Genomic DNA, 22,623 nt, shown 5'->3' with positions numbered 1-22,623 from the left:
TAGGATTGGGCTCTTAGTTTCTGGTATGTCTGTATAGAACTGCAGTCTCAATCCCACACACACAACTTTTTCATATCATACACAACCATGAGTATATCACTAACTTATTTCACATGAGATTTGATGCAGTGTAGAGTCAAATTGATTGTCTGCAAAAGAAGAACTGTTCATGTGCAGGTCTTGCACATCTTGATTCGGCTCTTCCCGTGCAAACCTTTTGCAATACAAGGTTCACCACCCACTTTCTCATATGTTTGGTCTTTGCAGGTGCAGCTGTTTGGAAATACTGAATTGAAACATCAAACAAACATAACTGAATTCATTCTGCTGGGATTTGGGGAGGACCAGGTACTACAGATCCTTCTCTTCCTGGCCTTTCTTTTCATCTGCGTCATGACTATGGCTGGGAACATCCTCATCATTCTGCTGGTTGCAACAGATCACCATCTTCAGACCCCCATGTATGTTTTCCTGGGCAACCTCTCCTGCTTGGAGATCTGCTGCAGCTCCAATGTCTTACCACGAATACTATCCAGTTTCATTACCGGAAGGAAAACGCTTTCAATCAATGCATGCTTGGCACAGCATTTTTTCTTTGCTTCTTTCGGAGCTGTAGAATGCTACCTTTTATCTGTCATGTCCTATGATCGATATTTAGCTATTTGCAAGCCACTACATTATGTCACCAAGATGAATGGCAAATTATGCTTCCTGCTGCTATTTGGCTCTTGGAGTAATGGCTTTGTGGCAAGCAGTCTAACAATAACCTTAATGTCCAAGTTAGTTTTCTGTAGTGGCAACAAAATGGACCATTTCTTTTGTGACACCTTTTCAATCATAGAACTATCTTGTAGTGACACTGTGATATTAAAACAGATTCTATTTTTTGTTGGTTTTATATTCTCTTTCCCCCCATTTATACTGACATTAACATCATATATTTTTATCATTGTGGCCATAATGAAAATCCATCCAATATGGGGAAGCAAAAAGCATTTTCTACGTGTTCCTCTCATCTCTTAGTAGTTATAATTTATTATGGCTCATTGATGGGTGTCTATGTGTTACCAGGCTCCAATAAAGTGAACGGTCTTCCCAAAGTCTACTCCATCTTCTACACCATCTTGACTCCTATGATCAATCCTATCATATACAGTCTGCGAAACAAAGAAGTAAAGGATGCCCTGAGAAGATTTATCTCATTTCTATTTGTTCACACTAAGAAGAAAACTCTGATATAGGAACAGTTATTCGACAGACTAATTTTTCAAATATTTTTTTTCCATTGTGTGGGTTGTACCCTAAAGCAGTCAGGATTAAAGTCCACTGAAATTATGACTAATTGATTTCATTTATTTAAATCGGGCATAGCCAGGATTGACTTTCTTAGAATACAACCAAGGATGTTTAACCCATTTGACATGTAAAAAGACAGTTGCTACAGACATTAGATATGCTTATGAATATGTCAAAATTGATCTGCTGGGTTCCAGTCCCACCTTCCACTCCCTGCTTGCCCACTCCCAAGACCGCCCGCAGCCTGCCCTACCGAGCCCCAGAATGCATCACTCTGGCCTTTTCCCCACCTTCTCCCTGCCCTCCCCAGAGCCTTGCATCAGCCAAGCTTGGCCGACACAAGGCTGTCTCGTGAAGTTGGTGCAGAGGCTGGATTCAGCTTCTACGGACCAGCATGCATCCCTGCGCCGGCAACCAAGAGTAAGTCCTAAAGCCCCTCTACCCCTCAAATATTGCCCTTTATTTTGTGTGCTATTTCCAAAAGAAGGCAGAGTGGTTTGAGGGAGCAGAAGTTCTTCAGGCAGCTGAGGTCTTGGACCTGGAAGTGTAAAGGGTTTGGAAAGGGAAATCTTGGGTTATGAGAGTAGAGATTATTAAGGGGTGAGCAAGGCCATGAAAGACCTGGAAGATAAGGAAATGGAAGAGAAGAGAAGAGAGAGTGGCCAGCATGCTAGTGACCACTAGTTGGACCACTGTGAACCACTGCTGTCCATAAGCCTACCAGCTGAGCTTCCATGTGGCAGGTCCCTTGCTGGCTTACAGCATGGCAATAGCAACTATGGTCACAGTTGTGCAGCACTTTGCATAGCACTGCTATGGATGGAGGTCCCATTTCATTTTCATACAAATGTCCCATCTCCTGATGGGGTATTTTAATGAAATTAAAATGATGCATCCAGCTATGGCAAAACTCAGAGAAGCGCCATTGTGTCTGTAACCATCATCATCACTACCACTGCCAGTTGTGTCATTATTGTTGTCACCAAGCCCTAAACAATGAAGAAAGGAGCAGTGTCTTCTGCCGACTGATAAGACCATAAAGTCCACCCACATGTGCATGGCTTCTACTGACACAGGGGGCCACCAACATGGAGGAGACATGAAGGACACTTAGCCCAGGATCCTCACAAGTTTGGATTCTGTCTGGGCCTTAGTTTGCTTTAATTTTAGGGCATTATTCAAACACAGATTTTGAAAGAGTGCTACCTGGTACAATAGGTCCAACATCAACTCCAGTGTATTTGCAGTACAGGTTGAGTCTCATTATTCAAGAGGGTTCTGTTCTAAGCGCTCATGTGGATGTCAAAAAAGGCACTATAGCAAATCAATTTAAAAAACAAAGGCTCTTTGTTCTGTTGATTTAAAAACAGCCTTGCTGACCTTTGTAATACACACAAAGGCCATCTGTCTCTCTCCAGGAGCTTAGAGACAGCAATCCCTCCCTTCACCAGGAGCCCCAGTGAGGGGAAAAGAATGGAGAAGGTGATAATCCCTGCCATTTAGCCTTAGTTGACATGCTCAGGGGGAAGGGAGGAGTGAAGCCTGCAGAGAGAATGATTGATGGATTGTCAGCAAGCTGCCCTCTCTGGCATTATTAAAGGAATGTTTTCTTTTAAATTAAAGAGCACTTCTCATCAACTATGAGATAGAAAAAATATGTGGATACTTAGGTTATACCTGTAATCACTTGCATGACTGTCTCTCTGCAACAGTAAAAAGCAGTTTTTTAAACTGTGATTTTAAAGGGGTGCATTTTTTTCCCTTCTCCAGGGATCAGCACATCTCATTTGCAGTGGCCATTAATGCTGAGTCAAATTTGTGTATAAGAAAATCAGTGTATAACAAGGCTGGACTTGTATATGCTTGTACTATCTGTATTTTAACTACTGTATTCAGGGTATTAGTAGAGTGATCTAATAAGGAGCTGGGGGTGGTGCAGTAAGTACGGCACGCTCCACAAAGCTATTCAGGGCAGTGATGGTAACGTACCATCGTTGCTCTGAATGGCTCGAATGCCGTGGGTGGGCCGCTTACACTGCGTTTTAGAGCGCGTGCTGTACTTACTGTGCTACCCCCCCTCTAGCTCTACTTCTGGCCAGGAGACGAAAGAGGAACTATTGTTTATCATCACACCCTCAAAGTCTGAGCTCACAAGCAGCTTTGAGGTTTGTGAAGTGATAAAAAAAAAAGAATACTGAGCTCCTCAAATAGGTTATTTTTGGATATTGTCAAGTGCTTCTTCCCTTGACAATAAATTTCCCTTATATTTGCAAGGGTGGGTGATGTGGGTGAATAGAAGCTTATTCATTTCACCAAGGGAAATTGATCCTTTCATATAAATTAGATCTTCAGTTCACATTCAGATAAGATTTTTTTTTTCCAGATGTGGGTTTTATCTGCATTTACTCCAACAATTTCATAGAGCATGATTTCATCGTCTTATAGAATTAGAAAATTCCATATTTTCTATATTGGAAGAACTGAGATGAAACGTATCTTTGGACCATATATTTGAATGAACTTTTGAAGGATCTTTGAATCTTTGAATGTTGAAATGCGGTTCCTTCTACTTTTGGACACAACATGGATGAAAGAAAAACACCCAGATTTAGATTCTGAAGTGAAAACATTTTTATGGCCTACTTAAATGTTAAAATTTCCATGAGAAGCCTCACATTGTGTTGATTAATGGAAACAGTCGTATCAGCACAATGGAATTTTAGCTTCTGAAAGACAAAATAATATGATAAACTGAGGAGTTGCTTGAAGAAATTCTGTCTCGGCTACTGAAACATATGGCTACTGACCATAATGACCATCCCATTAAAGGTATGCACTGCAGCATTTTATTCTTCGTTAAATGTGGCAACGTTACCCAGAGTTATGTGTTGCAATGATGTTGGATACATGGCACAAGATTACTGTAAATAATAATTGATGTAGGTCAGGATTTATGGGGATGGAACTACTTCCAAATCATGAAATAGCAAGAGCAAAGAGATCAAAGGAAGAGCATAATCTCTCTGTTCATCCCAAAACCCAGACTTTAACATTAAAAAATCAAACATTAAAAAATTCAAAATATGATTGAAGCCAACTCCCCCTTTTCAAGCAGATACTATCAGAGCACAAACTTACACCTATCCACTCAGAAGTTCCATTGTGTTAAATGGGACCTAAGCCCAATCCTATACTTGGCGCTGCCACTGGGTACAGCAGCGTCAAAATGCCTACTGCTGTATCCAGTGGCACTGTCGGGCCACCTGAGGTCTCCTTGGAGGAAGGGCTATTTTACTGGCACAGTAAAATTATTTGAGAACCTCTATGCCAGGCTATGCAACCCAACATGGAGGACAGGATATGGTGGGGCAGTGCTCAGCCAGTCCCACACCCCTCCAGGGCCAGTCACTTCCCCTGTCCTACCCTCTTCTATCCCAGAACACCTCCCCCCTGTCCCACAAACCTGCTCTGCTACCCGGCAGGCGAACTTACTGCCACTGGCGCCATGGAGTCATAGCGTAGTGCTGAGGCCCAGCACCAGCAGTCCCTCCTTCCTGAATGTTGCAGATGTGCCTTATGGAATGCTTGTGATATCCAGCGCCAGTGCTGGACCTCCGCGCCTGTGCTCAGCTCGCATAGGATTGGGCTCTTAGTTTCTGGTATGTCTGTATAGAACTGCAGTCTCAATCCCACACACACAACTTTTTCATATCATACACAACCATGAGTATATCACTAACTTATTTCACATGAGATTTGATGCAGTGTAGAGTCAAATTGATTGTCTGCAAAAGAAGAACTGTTCATGTGCAGGTCTTGCACATCTTGATTCGGCTCTTCCCGTGCAAACCTTTTGCAATACAAGGTTCACCACCCACTTTCTCATATGTTTGGTCTTTGCAGGTGCAGCTGTTTGGAAATACTGAATTGAAACATCAAACAAACATAACTGAATTCATTCTGCTGGGATTTGGGGAGGACCAGGTACTACAGATCCTTCTCTTCCTGGCCTTTCTTTTCATCTGCGTCATGACTATGGCTGGGAACATCCTCATCATTCTGCTGGTTGCAACAGATCACCATCTTCAGACCCCCATGTATGTTTTCCTGGGCAACCTCTCCTGCTTGGAGATCTGCTGCAGCTCCAATGTCTTACCACGAATACTATCCAGTTTCATTACCGGAAGGAAAACGCTTTCAATCAATGCATGCTTGGCACAGCATTTTTTCTTTGCTTCTTTCGGAGCTGTAGAATGCTACCTTTTATCTGTCATGTCCTATGATCGATATCTGGCAATATGTAAGCCACTACATTATGTCACCAAGATGAATGGCAAATTATGCTTCCTGCTGCTATTTGGCTCTTGGATTACTGGCTTTCTAGCAAGTAGTCTAACAATAATCTTAATGTCCAAGTTAGTTTTCTGTAGTAGCAACAAAATGGACCATTTCTTTTGTGACACCTTTTCAATCATAGAACTATCTTGTAGTGACACTGCGATATTAAAACTGGTTCTGTTTGTAGTTTGTTTTATATTCACTTTTCCCCCGTTTATACTTACATTAACGTCATATATTTTTATCATTGTGGCCATAATGAAAATTCCATCCAACACGGGGAAGCAAAAAGCATTTTCTACATGTTCCTCTCATCTCTTAGTAGTTATAATTTATTATGGCTCATTGATGGGTGTCTATGTGTTACCAGGCTCCAATAAAGTGAATGGTCTTCCCAAAGTCTACTCCATCTTCTACACCATCTTGACTCCTATGATCAATCCTATCATATACAGTCTGCGAAACAAAGAAGTAAAGGATGCCCTGAGAAGATTTATCTCATTCCTATTTGTTCAAACTAAGCAGAAAACTCTGATATAGGAATGGTTTGTTGATTAATTTTTCAAATATTTTTTTCCCCATTGTGTGGGTTGCACCCTAAAGCAGTCAAACTGCAGTCATAACTGAAATTATGACTAATTGGTTTCATTTATTAAAATAGGGTGTAGCCATGATTGACTTACAAGGATACAACCAAGGATGTTTAACCCATTTGACATGTAAAATGACAATTACCTAATCTAGGTAGATATTAGATATGCTTATGTCAATATGTAATTTGTACATTTTTAAATAGGGTAAGGAATTCACATTTGTAGATTCTGTGGTTGGTTAGCGAAGGTTCATACACAGGATGCAATAATAATGTATACAGGGATAACATAATTATCCATGGATTTTTCACCCAACTCAATGTAATGTGAAGGGCCTTTTAAATTAAAGGGGAAAGTCTTCACTTCAATAGCTTCACTCCAAGGCAAGCAACTCCTTCCTTCCTCCTGAGCACCTGAAAGATAGATAATCACTTTGTATTCTTTCCCAGTACTGTGCTCTGGGTGAAGGGAGGGGTCGCTGGTTCAGAGTGAAACCTTTCTAAGCTCCTGGAGAGAGACTAAGTGATGGAATTGTCTGCCTTATGACTCCGTCTTACATCACAAAGGTCAGCAAGGCTGTTTGTGTCTTACATCACAAAGGTCAGCAAGGCTTCTGAGACATGCAGAGGCCGTGTGTGGCCTCCCCGCGCCTCAGAACACCTCAAATTGCAACTAAAAGGCACTTCCGGTCACATCTGGAGGTCCTCTAAGGGACATCCCATGGATCTAATTATCAAATGGGTTCAGTATTGGCGGAGGGTGGGGATAGATCCCCTGAAGATAACGAGGTCCAATCTGTAGTTGATAATTCACTGAAAACACACAACGTTTGGCTGCTGCAAGGAAAAAGAAAAGAATAAAAAGAGGCTAATTCAATGATAAGAATGTTTGCAAAAGGGGCTGAACATAAATCTGGAAGTTTCATTATCATTATATACGATACCAAGATATGGAATAAATTTGTTCATTTTAAGTGTGTGTGTGAATAAACTATTGTTGCTATAAGTTCTACATCTACTAATTCATCTTGGGAGATAAAGTGAGATTCTCTCTTCTTTCTCACTGGGAACACTCCACTGGGTCTGCAAAACTGATATAATCAGACTTTTTAAAATCAAATACAGAGCCGTATAGAAGCATCTTGTTAGGCACCCAGGGGGAATTTCCATCCCTAATCATGAATACAGTTAAAACAGCATTTGCATAACAGCGAACAGATAAAAATGTTTCTACCTCTTTATCACATACAAGTCCCACTATGAGCAATGTAAATTAAACAAGGACGTTAGTGTCATGGGTGAGAAGCTAACAGCAGACCTTCAAGATTCAGCATCTTTGCCTTAATGGTAATGTATTATATCTGGGCACCTGAATCTACTTTTGGGAAAAATAAAATAGATGGAAAGAGAAAATGAATTAATTATAATATCTAAAGTTATCAGTACAAGATGGGCTATCACCAGCTCCATCAGTGCCTTGCTATTTCACTCTCCCTTTACCCTTAATTCCACTCCCACTTTTGACAAGCTCACATATTCTCTCACAATGTCTGTCTTCTTCTAGGACAGGGTGCTTAAAGGGGTGGTGATCTGAGGTGCTGATGGTTGGGTCCTTTCTTACAGGTGTACCAGAAGCATGATCTAACCCAGCGGTTCCCAACTTGGGGTACATGTACCCAGGGGTACTTGCCAGGACCTTTAGTGGTACAAAGAATTGAATAATGGCAAATAAAAGCAGGTCTATATTAGAATGCCTTGCGGGAAGGAAGGCAGCTAGCCATCTGCAAAAGTCCCACCAATAGCTAGCTTCTGGTCATCAGTCCATGTATTATCAGACATGAATCAGTGGTTGAAAACACATACATTTTAAATAATACCAATTATATTAATTACAAATATTTTGCTAATATGATGGGTACAATTTATGGAAATAGTCTGCCAAGGGGTACGCAAGTGAAAAATCATTGGGAACCATTGATCTAACCCATACTTCTATCTCTTTATTAGCCTCTGTGAAAAGAAGGAGGAAAGCTTTCATAGTGCTTGTGTTTTCCCCACAGATGCAGTCCACGGCATATGCACAATGGACAAACCAAACGGTTGTCACCTTTTTTATCCTACTGGGATTTGGAGACCTGTCACAACTTCAGATTCCTCTTTTCTTAGTGTTTGTGGTCATCTATATCATGACCATGACTGGGAACATCCTCATTGTAGCACTTCTTTTGACTGATCTGCACCTTCAGACTCCCATGTACTTCTTTTTAGGGAACCTGTCATTCCTGGAGATCTGTTACACCTCAACCATTATCCCCCGAATGCTGGCCAGTTTTCTGACTGGTGACAAAGTCATCTCTATGAGTGCATGTATGGCTCAGTTGTATAGCTTTGGCACCTTGGCAGCCACAGAATGTTACCTCTTAGCTGTGATGTCTTACGATCGATACATAGCAATTTGCAAACCCTTACGTTATTCTGCTTTGATGAATTGGAGAATTTCCATCCAGCTAGCTACATGTTCCTGGGTTAGTGGGTTTCTAGGCAGCACTGTTGTCATTGTATTAACATCCAGTTTGACCTTTTGCAAATCCAATGAAATTGACCATTTCTTCTGTGATTTCCCACCTTTGGTAAAACTCTCTTGCAGCGATACAAGCCTTGCAGAAACTGCCCTTCTGGTGGTGTGTTCCATTATATCCATGTTCCCAATTGCCTTAACCTTGACTTCTTATATTTGTATAATCAACACCATCCTGAAAATCTCAACCACTATGGGAAAACAAAAAGCCTTTTCCACTTGTTCCTCCCACCTGATAGTTGTTTCTGTGTTTTATGGGAGTCTCCTTGCAGTTTACTTGGTTCCTTCCGCGGATTCTTCTAAGACCCTGAACAAAATCGTCTCTCTCTTCTACACTGTCCTGACTCCATTGTTTAATCCGCTCATCTACACCTTGAGAAATAAAGAGGTAAACCAAGCCTTGAAAAAATGTCTTGGAAAACTGATCTCTTCAAGAAGGTTATAAATGGGAAGGCATATGCTGTACATAGACACAAGGAGAGCCAGAATGGTGCAGTGATTCAGGAGTCAGACCTTGAAGATCCAGGTTGAAATCTCTGCTCAGCCATCAAGCTTCTTGGGTGACTTTGGACCAGTCACTATCTCTCAGTCTCTTCTAATTCAGAACCCTATCCAGAGCTCACAGTGCCAGCCCTATGCCAGTGCTGAGTGTTGCAAATGTACTATAAGGTATGGTAAGGCATGCCTGCAACACTCAGTGCTGGCTCAGTGCTGGCGCTGGCTCAGTGCCAGTCCATGCTGAACCCAGCACCAGCCGGAGATCCGCTTGCACGCTGTCTGGAGCAAGGGAAGAGTTCTGGGTGAAGGAGAGGTCAGTCGAGGTGAGGGAGAGGTGTTCCGGGGCAGGGGAGGGAAGGGAGGGGGAAGGAACCAGGGCAGGAGGGGGCGGAATCAGCAGAGTTTTGCTCCACCATATCCTGAACCTTGTGTCAGGCCTTTCGGCCCGACATGGAGACTCTATACCGCTCTTCTGGGTGCCAGGAAGCTCAGGATTGGGCTGTCCCAGGGTTGTTGTGAGGCCAAAAAGGGGGAAGTAACCATGTACACCACCCTGAGCTCCTTAGAGGAAGGGTGGTATAAAAATGTCAAAAACAAGCAAAAAATATATATAGGGGGAAAAACTTGATGTTGATTCAAACAAGAAGGCTTATTTTATTCACTTTTCTGGACAGACGTCCTGGACAGCAGGATTCAAAAAAGTTATTTGTTTTCTGTCTGATCTTATGCATGTTTACTTGGGAGTAACTTAGTTTAATGGGATTTAAGAACCCAATCCTTACCACATTGGCATGGCTGCATTATTGCTGGGAAGTTGGATAGGCTTGGGCCCTTATGCCCAGAGAGTCATTGCACTATAATATAACTTAGGGCTCAATCCTATCCACATTCCAATGCCAATGCAGTCATGCCAATGGGGCACTCACTGCATCCTGTGGTGGGGGTATAATCACAAAGGCTTCTTACCTTAGGACCTTACCTATGCTAGTCTAACTATGTACAAATATGTTGAAAAAATAAACTCTTCTTCCCTGTTTGCTCAGTCATCGATGTTGGAGAGCAGAGCTTACTGAAGATAATAAAACATACACACATACACACACAGTTGATTGTTTCTCAGTTTCTACGTAAATGTCTAATGCAACCAATGTATTTATAATGTTGAATATTTATATACCCCTTTTCAACAAAAAAATTTGAAAATGATAGATGTAACAAAATGCATCTAACCCATGTTCTTTGTCATACATCTTATTGGGGTTGGTGGGCAACACAATGGGTTCCACAGCTTCAGAAGAGTTCTTGTGAGGCCCTATTCTATGCCACATATTACATCACCTCATATGGTGTAAGCCAGGGGTGCTCACACTTTTTTGGCTCGAGAGCTACTTTGAAACCCAGCAGGGCCCGGAGATCTACCAGAGTTTTTTTTACAATGTTCGCGCCATCATAACATATAACATTTATGTGTACAATGTATGTTGGTGTACCTTGAGCCCCACTGAGTATAACAGGACTTACTCCTGAGTAGACATGCCTAGGATTAGGCTGTGAGGCTGCAATCCTAGCCACACTTACCTGGGAGTAAGCCCCATTGAGTACAATGGGGCTTACTCCCGGTGTTTCCTCCCAGAGGCACCTGAAGGGGGGGCCAGCACTCTGCGATTACTCATTTTGCCTCGCGAACTACCGGTAGATCGCGATCCACCTATTGAGCACCCCTGGTGTAAGCAAACAGAGAAGGGATTTTTTCCCCCCAGAATTGGACTTGTAAAAGACGCTTATGAATAGGAAAGGACATATTGTACCGTATTTTCTGAAGAAAGCATTTGGCAGGCACAGCTTGTCACACAGGAGCAGCAGCACCCTTAAAAAGAATTATTCTTTGTCCCAGCTAGAGATGCTCTAGGACAGTGTTTCTCAACCAGTGGTCTGAATACCACTGATGGTGCTTGAGGTGGTGTCTAGTGGTACCTGCAAGGATTTAGGGCCTAATCCTAACGAATGCATGCCGGCTTACCACAGGCCATGGTAAGCGTTCCGGGGGCTGCTTTTTTCAGTTAGCATTTCTCCTCAACCCAAAATAAATTGAATTCATAAAACCATGCCCCAACATTGCTAACATCAGGGTGGTTCAGAATAACCCCCTCCTGCTATATACCATTGGATGCAAAATTTCCAGCAGAATGCAGTGCAAAAAAACCAGACTGAAATATCTCCTTTCCATCAAAAGTTATGGCCAAAAAACCAGAAACAAAAAAAATGCATGGAACCCTATGGAAAATGAAACCATACCAGTGAGTAGGCGAATGTGCCATAGTTTGTTGGAAAGGGCAGGCCGAGAGGAATCCAATGACACCAGAATGGTTCCTATCCAATGAAAGCAGCCCCCCAAAATACCCAAAAAGTAAGTCCCTCCCTCCAAGCAGATGAAAGTATTGAGCCCTATGAAAAGCGAAAGTAAGCCATAAGGTCGCATTTACTCGCGAGTAAGCAAACATACCTTGGCTGCTGGTTAACAGCCCGATCCTGAGCTGCCTGGAGCTGCGGGACCCGGAGGCTCCACAAAGGGCCCCCGCCGGATTCCAAGCCTCCTGCGCTACCGCAGGAGGCTCCTTAGGAGAAGAGGGAATTCGTCCCCTTCCCCCAAGTAAGGGAAGCACTTTAGCAGCGACTGTTTGGTCGCCGCTAAAGTGAAGGCGCTCGTGTAGAGTGCGCAGCCCTTCATGAGCGCCTGGGATCCCGCAGAGCTCGGCTCCGTGGACCCGCTTCTCCCCAGCCCCCAGAAATGCTCCCAGGAACGCCTCCCCCCTCCCTGGAATGCTTCCCCCACGCCCCTAGGAACGCCCCCATTCCCCGTTCCACAGCCCGGTGGTCACAGACACTGCCAAGCTGCAGAACTTGGGCGCCCGCCGGGTGGTGGCTCAGCACCGGCCGGTGATGAGCACCTCTGGCAGGAGCCCGGCGGTAAGCCCCGCAAACATGCCTTATGGCACGTTTACGACTGTGGTCCTCGCCAGAGAGGCGCGGTGCGGACCACAGAATTGGGCTCTAAGTCAGGCAAAGGGGAATGCAAGGCTAGCTGCCTGGTTACAATCTGATGAAAGTGGAGCTCAACAAATGCTCCAGAAGGTGGCACCCCCCAAAGAATAAAACAGAGGCTTCATATGGTCAGGTCCATTTTATTTGTTTTTAGACTTGTAAAGCCAGGGGGGTCCTGATAGTGCAATGCTTGAAATAGAAGAATTTACTCTGAACTGGGCACTGGGGAGGTCTGAAAATCTCACTGATATTTTTGTGGGGGGAAGGGGTGTTCTTGCAGGCAGGCTACAGAGAGAATTCACTTGGTGGAACAGGGCTGGCTTCCCCTTATTTAATTATCTGTTTTTCTTTAATTTAATTATTTATAATTATTTTATTTTGCTTGATGATGTCACTTCCAGCCATGACATCACTTCCGGGGGTCCTGGACAGATTGTCATTCTAAAAAGTGGGTCTCAGTGTTAAAAGTTTGAGAACCAGTTCCCTAACTCAAAACATGCCAATGAGACATCCTGGGTGGGGGGTGACACCCTAGTGACCAAAATTCTGGAAATTGTGGCTTTTAGGAATAATACTGTCATGTTATATACCATTTGATGCAGAATTTCATACGTTGCTTGTGGGGAAATATTCACTGCATTTATTTTCTGGCCATTATTATTATTCATTTCAAATCCTGAGCTGCTTAGAGGAAGGGAATAATTAATTATGTTATATGGGGTGAAAAAAATTTATGGGACCCGGGTGTCAAATGAATTGCTATGCTTATCTATCTATCTATCTATCTATCTATCTATCTATCTATCTATCTATCTATCTATCTATCTATCTATCTATCTATTGGCTTTTGAGTACAAATAATAAATGCAATGAATATGTATTGAGATTTACAATGAAGATTTGAGATGCTGCCATTTGGGATTTCTGGATGGTGCCATTAATCTTGATTAATTCTCTCTTCATTCCTTTTTTTAAAAAAAAATCTAATTAATCCTCTAGTGATGAGTGTAGGTGCCTTTGTGGCTATCACCGCAGAAATGATATAAACCTCATATAACAGATACTATTCTCCACCTGTCAGCATGCACTTTAATTAAGAGAGGGGTTTTGTTTTGTTGGTTTGAAGTGTGATTTATCTTAAATCTTATAATCTAGACTTTGTATCTTGGACAGAAGGGCATTGTAACTTAGGTCTAAGAGAGTCTTGAAGGTAGTGTTGTGGCATTCACATTTTACAAATTTGATCTGACTTTGGGTGCAATCCTAACCAATTTTGCTGCACTGATATAGCTGTGCCACTGTGTCCTGCAGTAGGGAAGCAGTCAAGGGGTCCTCCTCAAGGTAAAGGCATGTTTGTTACCTTACCTTGAGGCTGCATTGTGGCTAAGTCAGTGCTGAAAAGTTGTTTAGGATTGTGCCCTTTGTATGATTAATTCAGAGTTAAATAGATGGAGATTCCTGTGATCATCTTACCAATAACTAGTTTTAAGTACATTAAAAATCCAAATGGAATAGAATTATTTGTTGGTGTCCACCTTATGGTCAACAGTCTGGGTCTGCCTAGATCTTAGTGCAGGACTACAGACTGTCAGTGAGGGCAGTTCTCTGAATTCACAGCAAGGGGTTATTTTATTTGCTCTATAGGTTGTTGTGAGGCTTAAGGTCTGGCCTTCAGAAATAGCAAAAGCCTTCAGAAATAAAGGCCATCATTTATGTAGACTAGATCTTGACTGTTTCTGTTGTTGTAGTTGTTATGTCACTAAAGTACATTGCACTTGACAGAAAATGAAGGGACAGGTCCTAGACACAAGGGAAACAGCAAAGTATGGGGAGGGAAGTGGAGGCTAGAGAAGGCAGGGAAGAATATGCAGTTATTTCAGTTACTTCTACTGGTAGTTAGTAGTAGGCAGTAGGTTCAGGAGTTTGGCAGTAGTAGGCAGTTCTACTACTGCCTACTACTATCAAGGAGTTTGTGTTGGATTTGGGAGCTGACAGGGGTTTAAAAAGTGATAGTGATTTAAAAGTAGAGGCTGTGTCATAGGTGTGACAAGAGAAGTGAATTATCTTGGCAGCAAAGTGCTGGACAACGGTGAGGGAGCAGAGGTGAACCATTTGAAGGCCAGTTAGGAGGAGATAGCAGTAGTCAAGGTAAGAGATTACCAGGACGTGAACAAGAACTTTTGCTAAGGGGGCAGAGAAGAAGGTTCATGTTATGAAACAAAAACAAATATATGAAATCAAATTAAATCTAATGCAAATGGAATACATGACCCCCTAACTCAGCTATAAAGTTTTCAACTGGTGGAAAGTATCTGCGCTACTTTCCTTCAAGGTACTGTATTTTAAGCTTATGTTACATTTCCTGTATTTCTAGGTATAGGTATAACCCACAGGACTGCACTCAAGTAATGGAAAAGTAATGCAATGTTTCAGAACATATGGCATTTCCATAATTATTTAGGTGGCATGTAGTTGACTATTTGTACTTATTTCCACATAAGCCCCTGGGGCCTCCTATGTGTCTGCTTGGGCGAGAAAAAAGGCAGAGACTTTTGCTAAATGAGGGATAAGATCAGATGGGTGCAATTGCCACCAGATTCACCCCCTCCTGCCTCCTTCCCACCCCCAGGTTTTCCTCCTCTCCTCCAAGAAATACCCCCGTTCCTCACACTTCCTCCCCATCTACCCCTACCACTATAAGTATTCTAATAATAATAATAATAATAATAATAATAATAATAGCCTTACCACTGCCTTACTTGGTGCCAATGGACAGTATCTTTGCCACCGGCGACTGGGCACCGCCACCAGTAAGTGCACTGGTAGACTTGTAGAGCTCACTGGTGACGTCTGTCAGTATGATGATGTTGCACGTCACATGCTACATCCAGGCACTTCTGCCAGGATCCTGATCTCTGCCAGGATATCTCTCTCTCTCTCTCTCTCTCTCTCTCTCTCTCTCTCTCTCTCTCTCTCTCACTCACTCACTCACACACACACACACACACAAACAGCACAAATCTGCATTAAATGCTATTTGTAAAAAAAATAAAATTCCTACTTATTGCATTTTGCAGTTCCTTTCTCAACACTGAAGATCAATCCATGGATAATACAGCATGGACTAATCAAACTGAGGTCAAAGAATTCATCCTCTTGGGGTTTGGGAATATTCATAAATTTCAGCTGGTTCTTTTCCTGGGGTTTCTCATGATCTACACTGTGACCATGGCTGGCAACCTTCTGATTATCAGCTTGGTTGTAGCTAATCAACACCTTCACACTCCCATGTACTTCTTCCTAGGACATTTATCTTGCATGGAGACATGTTATATCTCAACCATTTTGCCCAGGATGCTAGACAGTCTCCTAACTGGGAACCGGTCTATACTGGTGAATTCATGTTTCATACAATTATATTTCTTTGGGTGCTTAGCTACCGCGGAATGCTATCTCCTAGCTGCTATGTCATACGATCGATATCTAGCAATATGCAAGCCGCTGCATTATGTAACCCTCATGGACGTCAGATCCTGCCTGCAGCTTGCAGGTGGCTCTTGGATTGTTGGGTTCCTGGTTAACTCTGTCACCACCTATTTCATGACACACCTTATATTCTGTGGGCCCAACGTTATTGACCATTTCTTCTGTGATTTTACGCCACTGCTCCGACTTTCCTGCAGCAACACCCTGAAGATCCAGTTATTGATCTTTATACTATCGTCTCTGTTTGGATTGCTGCCTTTCCTTTTAACCCTCATCTCTTACGGTTACATCATAGAGACAATTCTAAGGATCCCATCCTCTACAGGGAGGAAGAAAGCATTTTCTATCTGCTCTTCACATCTCATTGTGGTTACACTCTTTTATGGGACTATCGTCGTTGTGTATGTGCTACCTAAAAACAGCACACTCAGGGACCTTAACAAGGTCTTCTCCGTCTTCTACACTGTCTTGACACCCTTGGTGAATCCTTTTGTATACAGCCTGAGAAATCAAGACATTAAGCAAGCTTTGCGCAAAGCTATCAAACATTCTATGGGTAAAGCATAACATCAAGCTTCTTTGCCTTTTCTTTTACTTTCTCTTCACATTGGAACAAACATTAAAATGATATTTCAAATGCACTGTGGTGACCAGTTAATTGAACATTTTTTTCATTTCCATAGATGAAAGCCAATGAGCTTTAACTTCAGAAAGCATATGGTGCATCAGCTCCTGTTCTGGACAGTGGCAGACCAAGACAACTGTATTTAGTGTTGCAGCTATGACTGTCATGATCAAATGCTGCTTCTAAAGACAAGTAATTAATCTTTAACACTAACACTAATTACGAAGTAACACTAGTTACCAAGGGTGTAGGTGAGGAGGAGCTGAGCTCCCAGACTTCTCCTTCAGTGAGCAGGAGTGCTTACGTGCGTTGAAGCTTTCCAAAGTAATCTAGGGCCCAGTCCTATGAAATTCCTCAATGTATGCAGGCATGCCAAAAAGTCTCACACTTGATCCTGCAAGGGAGCAGGAGTCTGGGAGGTCACCACTGCACAAGGGAACTAACATTCTCTTATGCAGGGGCAAGCCTCTGCAGTGCGGAGGGGTCTACTCAGACTTGCACTAACAACATCACTGGTGCATGTCTGAGTGGACCAGGGCTACAGGTTCAGACCAGAGAAGGGGGCTAGGATTCAGTGGCCACCACTGCCCCAAACCTGCCTGCTTCCTGGAGTTAATCTACCTTTCTCCCACCCATGTTGCCACCCCATTCTCTAAACACAAGCCAAATAGCCAGCTGAGTCCCTACTACTGAAACATTGCTGACTAACAACAAAGCTTACATCACTTCCTGTTCTCTAGATTTCCCGTGTTTGATTTTAACATCATTTGAGGCATACGGTGTAATATTATGGCCCAATCCTTTCCCCACAGCCACTGACATAACTAGCATTGCTCTGGCAGAGGCTGCTTTCCTGAAGTTGCAAAGCAGCCTCTGCCAGACGGTGCTGCAGGCCTGCTTGCAGGGAGACTGGGCCAACCTCCTAAGTGCTGGCAGGTGACTGAAGATCCACTGGCCCAGGTAAGCGAGCATTGGGAGGTTTGATGGAGGCAGGAAGGGGGAGAACAAGGTGGGTGGAATGGGGCAGTGATAGGGCAGGGGAGAGAGCAGATTGGACCCAGGAGGGGGCAGGGGGCAAGATTTTTGTCCTCAATCTTCCTGTGTAAATAATTTGACAAAATGAGTGGTCCATACATGGAGACCTATTTTACAAGGAACAGCCATATCACACATGGTTAATATGAAGTGGGATTCAATCCATGTTAAATGCAGACATCCATGGCCTTTTTTCATGCAGGCAATAAAATTCTTTTAGATATTTATTTACTTGTTCATTCAAAGGCCATGAAGCCCAGCCTTTCCTGTTCAGAAGAACTAATAGGGGTGATACTGAATAGTGCCTTAATATTTTGCCTATTGATCTTTGTACATTACAGGTTCAACCTTGCTATACACTGATTTTTTATACATGAATTTGTCTCAACACAAATGGCCACTGCAAATGAGAAGGAATGTGCTGATCCCTGGAGAAGGGGAAAATTCACCCTATTAAAATACTTTTCTTACTGTTGTAGAGATTTTTATTTCAACAGGATGAGAAGGGGCCTTCAAATTAAAGGAAAACAGTCCTTTACAATAGTTAGAGGGCAGCCCCCTGGCAATCCATCCATCATTCTCTCTCCAAGCGACCCCCTCCCTTCTCCCTGAACATGTGAAAGAAAGATAATCCTTTCTAAAGTGCTTGGTGAGAGACTGATGGTTGGATTGTTGTCTTAATGACTCTGTCTTAACATCACGAAGGTCAGCAAGGCTGTTCTTAAATCACCTGAGCAATGCGACTTTGTTTTTTAAATTGATTTGCTATAGTACGATTTTTTTCCATCCAAGAGTTCTGGGAACTGAACCCCCGCGAATAATGAGGCTCAACTTGTATTCATTCAATTTTTTTTGATAATAATGTTCCTGGTTCTGAAATCCTTGATTATTCAAAAATGTGAAATGTTTATTAGACTGGGTTTTTTTTTCAGGTTATACCATTGGATCTTGATATCCATGGGGGTCCATTCCCACCCAGCCCCAGTGGATACCAAACCCCACAGATAATTACATTATCAGATGGGGGCCACCACCTACATCCAGGAGGTGATCAGAGACCCAGGAAGGCCATGCCCTCCTGACATGGGTTGGGGCTTGCATTGGGTCAGATCCACAGGTCCTGAACCTGGAGATAAGGAGGACTGACCTGTACTATGCTTTTTAGCTTCACGCTTTCATAACATGCTCAATATATTTTTAAAATTAGAATGACTTTTTGACTTGAAAATTCCCAAACTATCATACAATCCCCCTTATTATGGGGGATTCATTTTAAAGTCATTCAATGTTCATTGTCTGCTTGCGTGCTGAGTAGAAAATAAATGCCATTTTAGTACACATTTTTTTCCTTAATAAATTAAAAATTCCAAGCAGTGAGTTCATTTTAAAAAACAGTGTTTCTAACTTAGAGGATGGGGAGGAAAATATACCCCCCCCCAATTTATCATAGTCACAGCTTTCAATTAGCAAAAAGTATGTAATTAATTCCTTGGACACCTTGCATATGAGGCATCATTTCAATGTATAAGGTATATAATTGGAACAATGGGCTGTTTTGCAAACATTTAAGGCAGTTTTGGGTATTGAATGCACCACAGTTTCTTCCAACACTATAAGGATGCCATACCCACAAAAATCAAGTTCTTCAAGAACAGCAGGGAGGCTGAAGAAGTTTGGGTCCTCTGGCCAAATTCTGAAAATTACAATAGAAGAAACTGTACCTTCACCTCATTGGACATAAAGGTAGCATTATTTTGAGTAATGCATGTTAACACATTTTTGTTGGGGGACAAATGGATGATGATTGTTGAGGAAGGGGTCTTTCTCATACTATATTGCAATGTATGAATGGAATGGAACTAAGTATTGAATGGAATTGGACTGTTTTTCATTTCTGCATTCATCACCTACACCTCTATATACACAATCTCCTTCAAACTGTCTTGTGTACTTTGCCTTCCTTCAAAATGTTTCAGATTTGTTTTCCTATAAGGAACCTCCTGAATTTGCTTTAGGCGAAACTGAGAGACAATTTAGAGAGGCATGGACCACCTGAGTTGTCACAAGGTGGAGCAAAACTGTTTGGGCTGACCCCACAATTTCTCAGACATTTTGCCCAGGCTTGGAACCGCAGAATCCCTTTGAATGTTGTTTTAGTGACAACTCTAGTAACGGTCCTATAACAAACTGGCAAGGCACCTTAAATGCAGGATTCAAAATTCCTGTGGTGTAAGAATAATTCTTTGACCTCACCATTTAATTTGCAATATTTCTTACAGATCTCATCCATGATGAGGATCCATTGATAGCTTTGCTTTAAAGAAATGTGCTATGTTTAATTCCATGTTTGTGTTTCCATCATTTCAACATGACAAATGCAGTGGAAACCCAAGAATGGACAAACCAAACAGACATCAGAGAATTCATTCTCTTGGGCTTCAGTGATCTTCCAGGACTTTGGATGCTCCTCTTTGTGGTATTTCTCCTGATCTATGTGGTGACTATGGCTGGGAACCTTCTCATAGTTGGTCTTATTGTGTATGATCATCACCTTCATACCCCCATGTATTTCTTCTTGGGGAACCTTTCATGCTTGGAGACCTTCTACAGCTCAACCATCCTACCAAGAATGCTCAGCAGTTTCCTGACTGGAGAAAGGACCATTCCTCTTTGGGGCTGTTTTATACAATATTATTTTTTTGGCTCTCTGGTGGGCTCAGAATGTTATCTGCTGGCTATTATGTCTTATGATCGGTATTTAGCCATTTGCAGGCCTCTTCACTATTCAGTCTTAATGAATGGCGCGCTTTGCATACAGCTTATGATGGGATCATGTATGAGCTGTTTCCTGCTTAACTCCATAACAACATACTTGATGTCCCAGTTAACGTTCTGTGGACCTCATATTCTTGACCATTTCTTCTGTGATTTTACTCCTGTGATAAAGCTTGCCTGTGGTGACACCCGTCAGATGGAATTAATGGCTTTTATCCTCTCTTCCCTGATAGCTTTTGCTCCATTCCTTTTGACCTTGATGTCTTATAGTTCTATCATCACTACCATCCTGAGAATTCCATCTCAAACTGGAAAGCAGAAGGCCTTTTCCACATGCTCATCCCATCTCACTGTAGTTACTGTTTTCTATGGAACCCTTGTCATTGTGTACATGTTTCCCAAAACCAACACACTGAAAGATCTCAACAAAGTCTTTTCTGTCTTTTATACAGTTTTAACCCCCGTGGTCAATCCTGCTGTATACTGCTTGAGAAACAGAGAAGTAAAGGAGGCTCTGTGTAGGCTCACCTCTCAATTGTTTCATTTTCTAGGAAGGCATTGTTTTTCATAAAAGTTTTCAGTTACAGTAGGAAAGGTGCTGCATTTATGAATCTGTATTCTGTGTATTTATAATTATCTAATAGATCTGGGATAGTCAACTGGTGGCCCTAAGACTGAATCCAGCCCACCCGCACCATGACTTTATCTTGCTTTTCCAAAATTACAGTCGGCCCTCTGTATCTGTAGGGGTTTAGTTCTAGAATCCCACACAGATACCAAAATCCGCAGATGTCACTGACAAAATGGCGTGTATGTAAACTGCATAAATTTGCATAAATTGTATTAATTTGCGCAAACTGCATACGTTGCCTGAACTTGCATTAATTGCCAACACATATTAAAATTGCCTATACTTGCGTAAATTGGTGGGCACGAGGCATACAAGTCTGCAACAGGGTATCTGAATTTTATAAAATGCATTTTCAATCCATGATTGATTAACCTGTGGATGTGGAGCACATGGATATGACTGTATAATCCACTGTATAATCAATGTGCAGAAAAATATTTCACTCAGTTGCAAGGAAAGAGAGCAATGAATCTTTCTGTGTCTATATTATTTTCTCTCTCATGCACATTCCAGTGAAGCTAAGGCCCATTGCCAGTCTGCTTCTTAACAAGCTGCATTCCAGGAAATACATTCACTTTTTTAGTTATTTAAAGATTCTGCAGAACTGCAGTCTCCCAGATCAAACAGTCTCCTGAAGCTTTATTACTATTTATTTTTGAAACTTCCTGTCCTGACCTTCCACTCCTATAGGGGCTACCAGTGCAACAAACACTACAATTAACAACATCATAGAAAATGAGCTTTAAACAGATCTTTACAAGTAGATCTTAATGCCAGCTTCTTCTTTTTTTAAAGGTAACATCAAAAACAGAAGGTTAACTGAAATAAAAAGTTTCCTCTCACTGTTAAAAGCAAGTTTAAAAACCATTTATATTCCCCAGGTCACAGCCCAATCCTAACCAACTTTCTAGTGCCAATGCAGCCCCAAGGTAAGGGAACAAACATATCTTTACCTTGAGGAGGCCTCCGTGACTTAACCTCAACCACAGAATGTAGTGTGTGCCCTGGTGGTAGGGCTGCATTGGTGCTGGAAAGTTGGTTAGGATTGGGCTGGCAGAGAGTTCTGCAGTGCTTGTACCTAAAGTCCTTGTCCCTCATTTCCTTCAGTATTGTTTCATTGAAAGGTGGAGCCTGAAACAAGGCCTCAAATGCAGATTGAAGTGTATGGGCAAAGATGTATGAATTATTTATCTATTTATTTTGCAGTGTAAACAGCTTTATTACAGTAGGTGAGTTTGGAGGAAGTACTGTGCACATTCATCAATTGGGAGACTCATTTAGAAAGTCATCATGATACATGTCTTATACAGTGTCTTTATTGCTTACATCACTGTTTCTCAAACTGTGGGTCAGGATCCACTAGGTGGGTCATGACCAAATTCCAGGTGGGTCTCCATTCATTTCAATATTTTATTTTAGTAAATTAGACTTGATGATAACATGGTATGGGACTGCATTTGGGGAGATCTGTACTTTTAACAGGCTACAATGCATATGCTTTCAACAACAAGAGTCAATGGGGCTTACTCCTGGGTAAGTGTGGATAGGATTGCAGTCTAGGATTTTAAAAAAATTTTCCGGCTTGATGATGTCACTTTCGGCCATGACATCACTTCCACGTTGATGACATCACTTCTGGTGGGTCCTGACAGATTATCATTCTAAATCTGGGTCCTGGGTTAAAAAGTTTGAGAATCACTGGTTTATGATAAATATAATGTGATCTT

At 42.1% G+C, this 22,623-nt stretch overlaps 3 protein-coding genes across 3 annotated transcripts; all 3 read left to right on the top strand.

Annotated features, from left to right (window-relative positions):
• The first annotated feature begins 977 nt into the window (after window positions 1–977).
• Window positions 978–9,249, top strand: LOC136652744 (olfactory receptor 2AP1-like). The gene is made up of 4 exons (XM_066629666.1): window positions 978–1,172; window positions 5,200–5,596; window positions 6,005–6,105; window positions 8,287–9,249. Exons 1-4 carry the CDS (start codon window positions 978–980, stop codon window positions 9,247–9,249), a joined length of 1,656 nt encoding a protein of 551 aa, XP_066485763.1.
• Window positions 9,250–15,449: 6,200 nt separating this feature from the next.
• Window positions 15,450–16,397, top strand: LOC136652743 (olfactory receptor 6B1-like). The gene has a single exon (XM_066629665.1). It carries the CDS (start codon window positions 15,450–15,452, stop codon window positions 16,395–16,397), a length of 948 nt encoding a protein of 315 aa, XP_066485762.1.
• A 3,461-nt stretch (window positions 16,398–19,858) lies between these two features.
• LOC136652742 (olfactory receptor 6B1-like) lies at window positions 19,859–20,836 on the top strand. The gene has a single exon (XM_066629664.1). The coding sequence runs from the start codon at window positions 19,859–19,861 to the stop codon at window positions 20,834–20,836; it is 978 nt and encodes a 325-aa protein (XP_066485761.1).
• The last annotated feature ends 1,787 nt before the right edge of the window (window positions 20,837–22,623 follow it).

The sequence above is a fragment of the Tiliqua scincoides genome, chromosome 5, assembly GCF_035046505.1.
Source record: "Tiliqua scincoides isolate rTilSci1 chromosome 5, rTilSci1.hap2, whole genome shotgun sequence".
Lineage (NCBI taxonomy): Eukaryota > Metazoa > Chordata > Lepidosauria > Squamata > Scincidae > Tiliqua > Tiliqua scincoides.
This window is presented reverse-complemented; position numbering and strand designations above follow the sequence as displayed.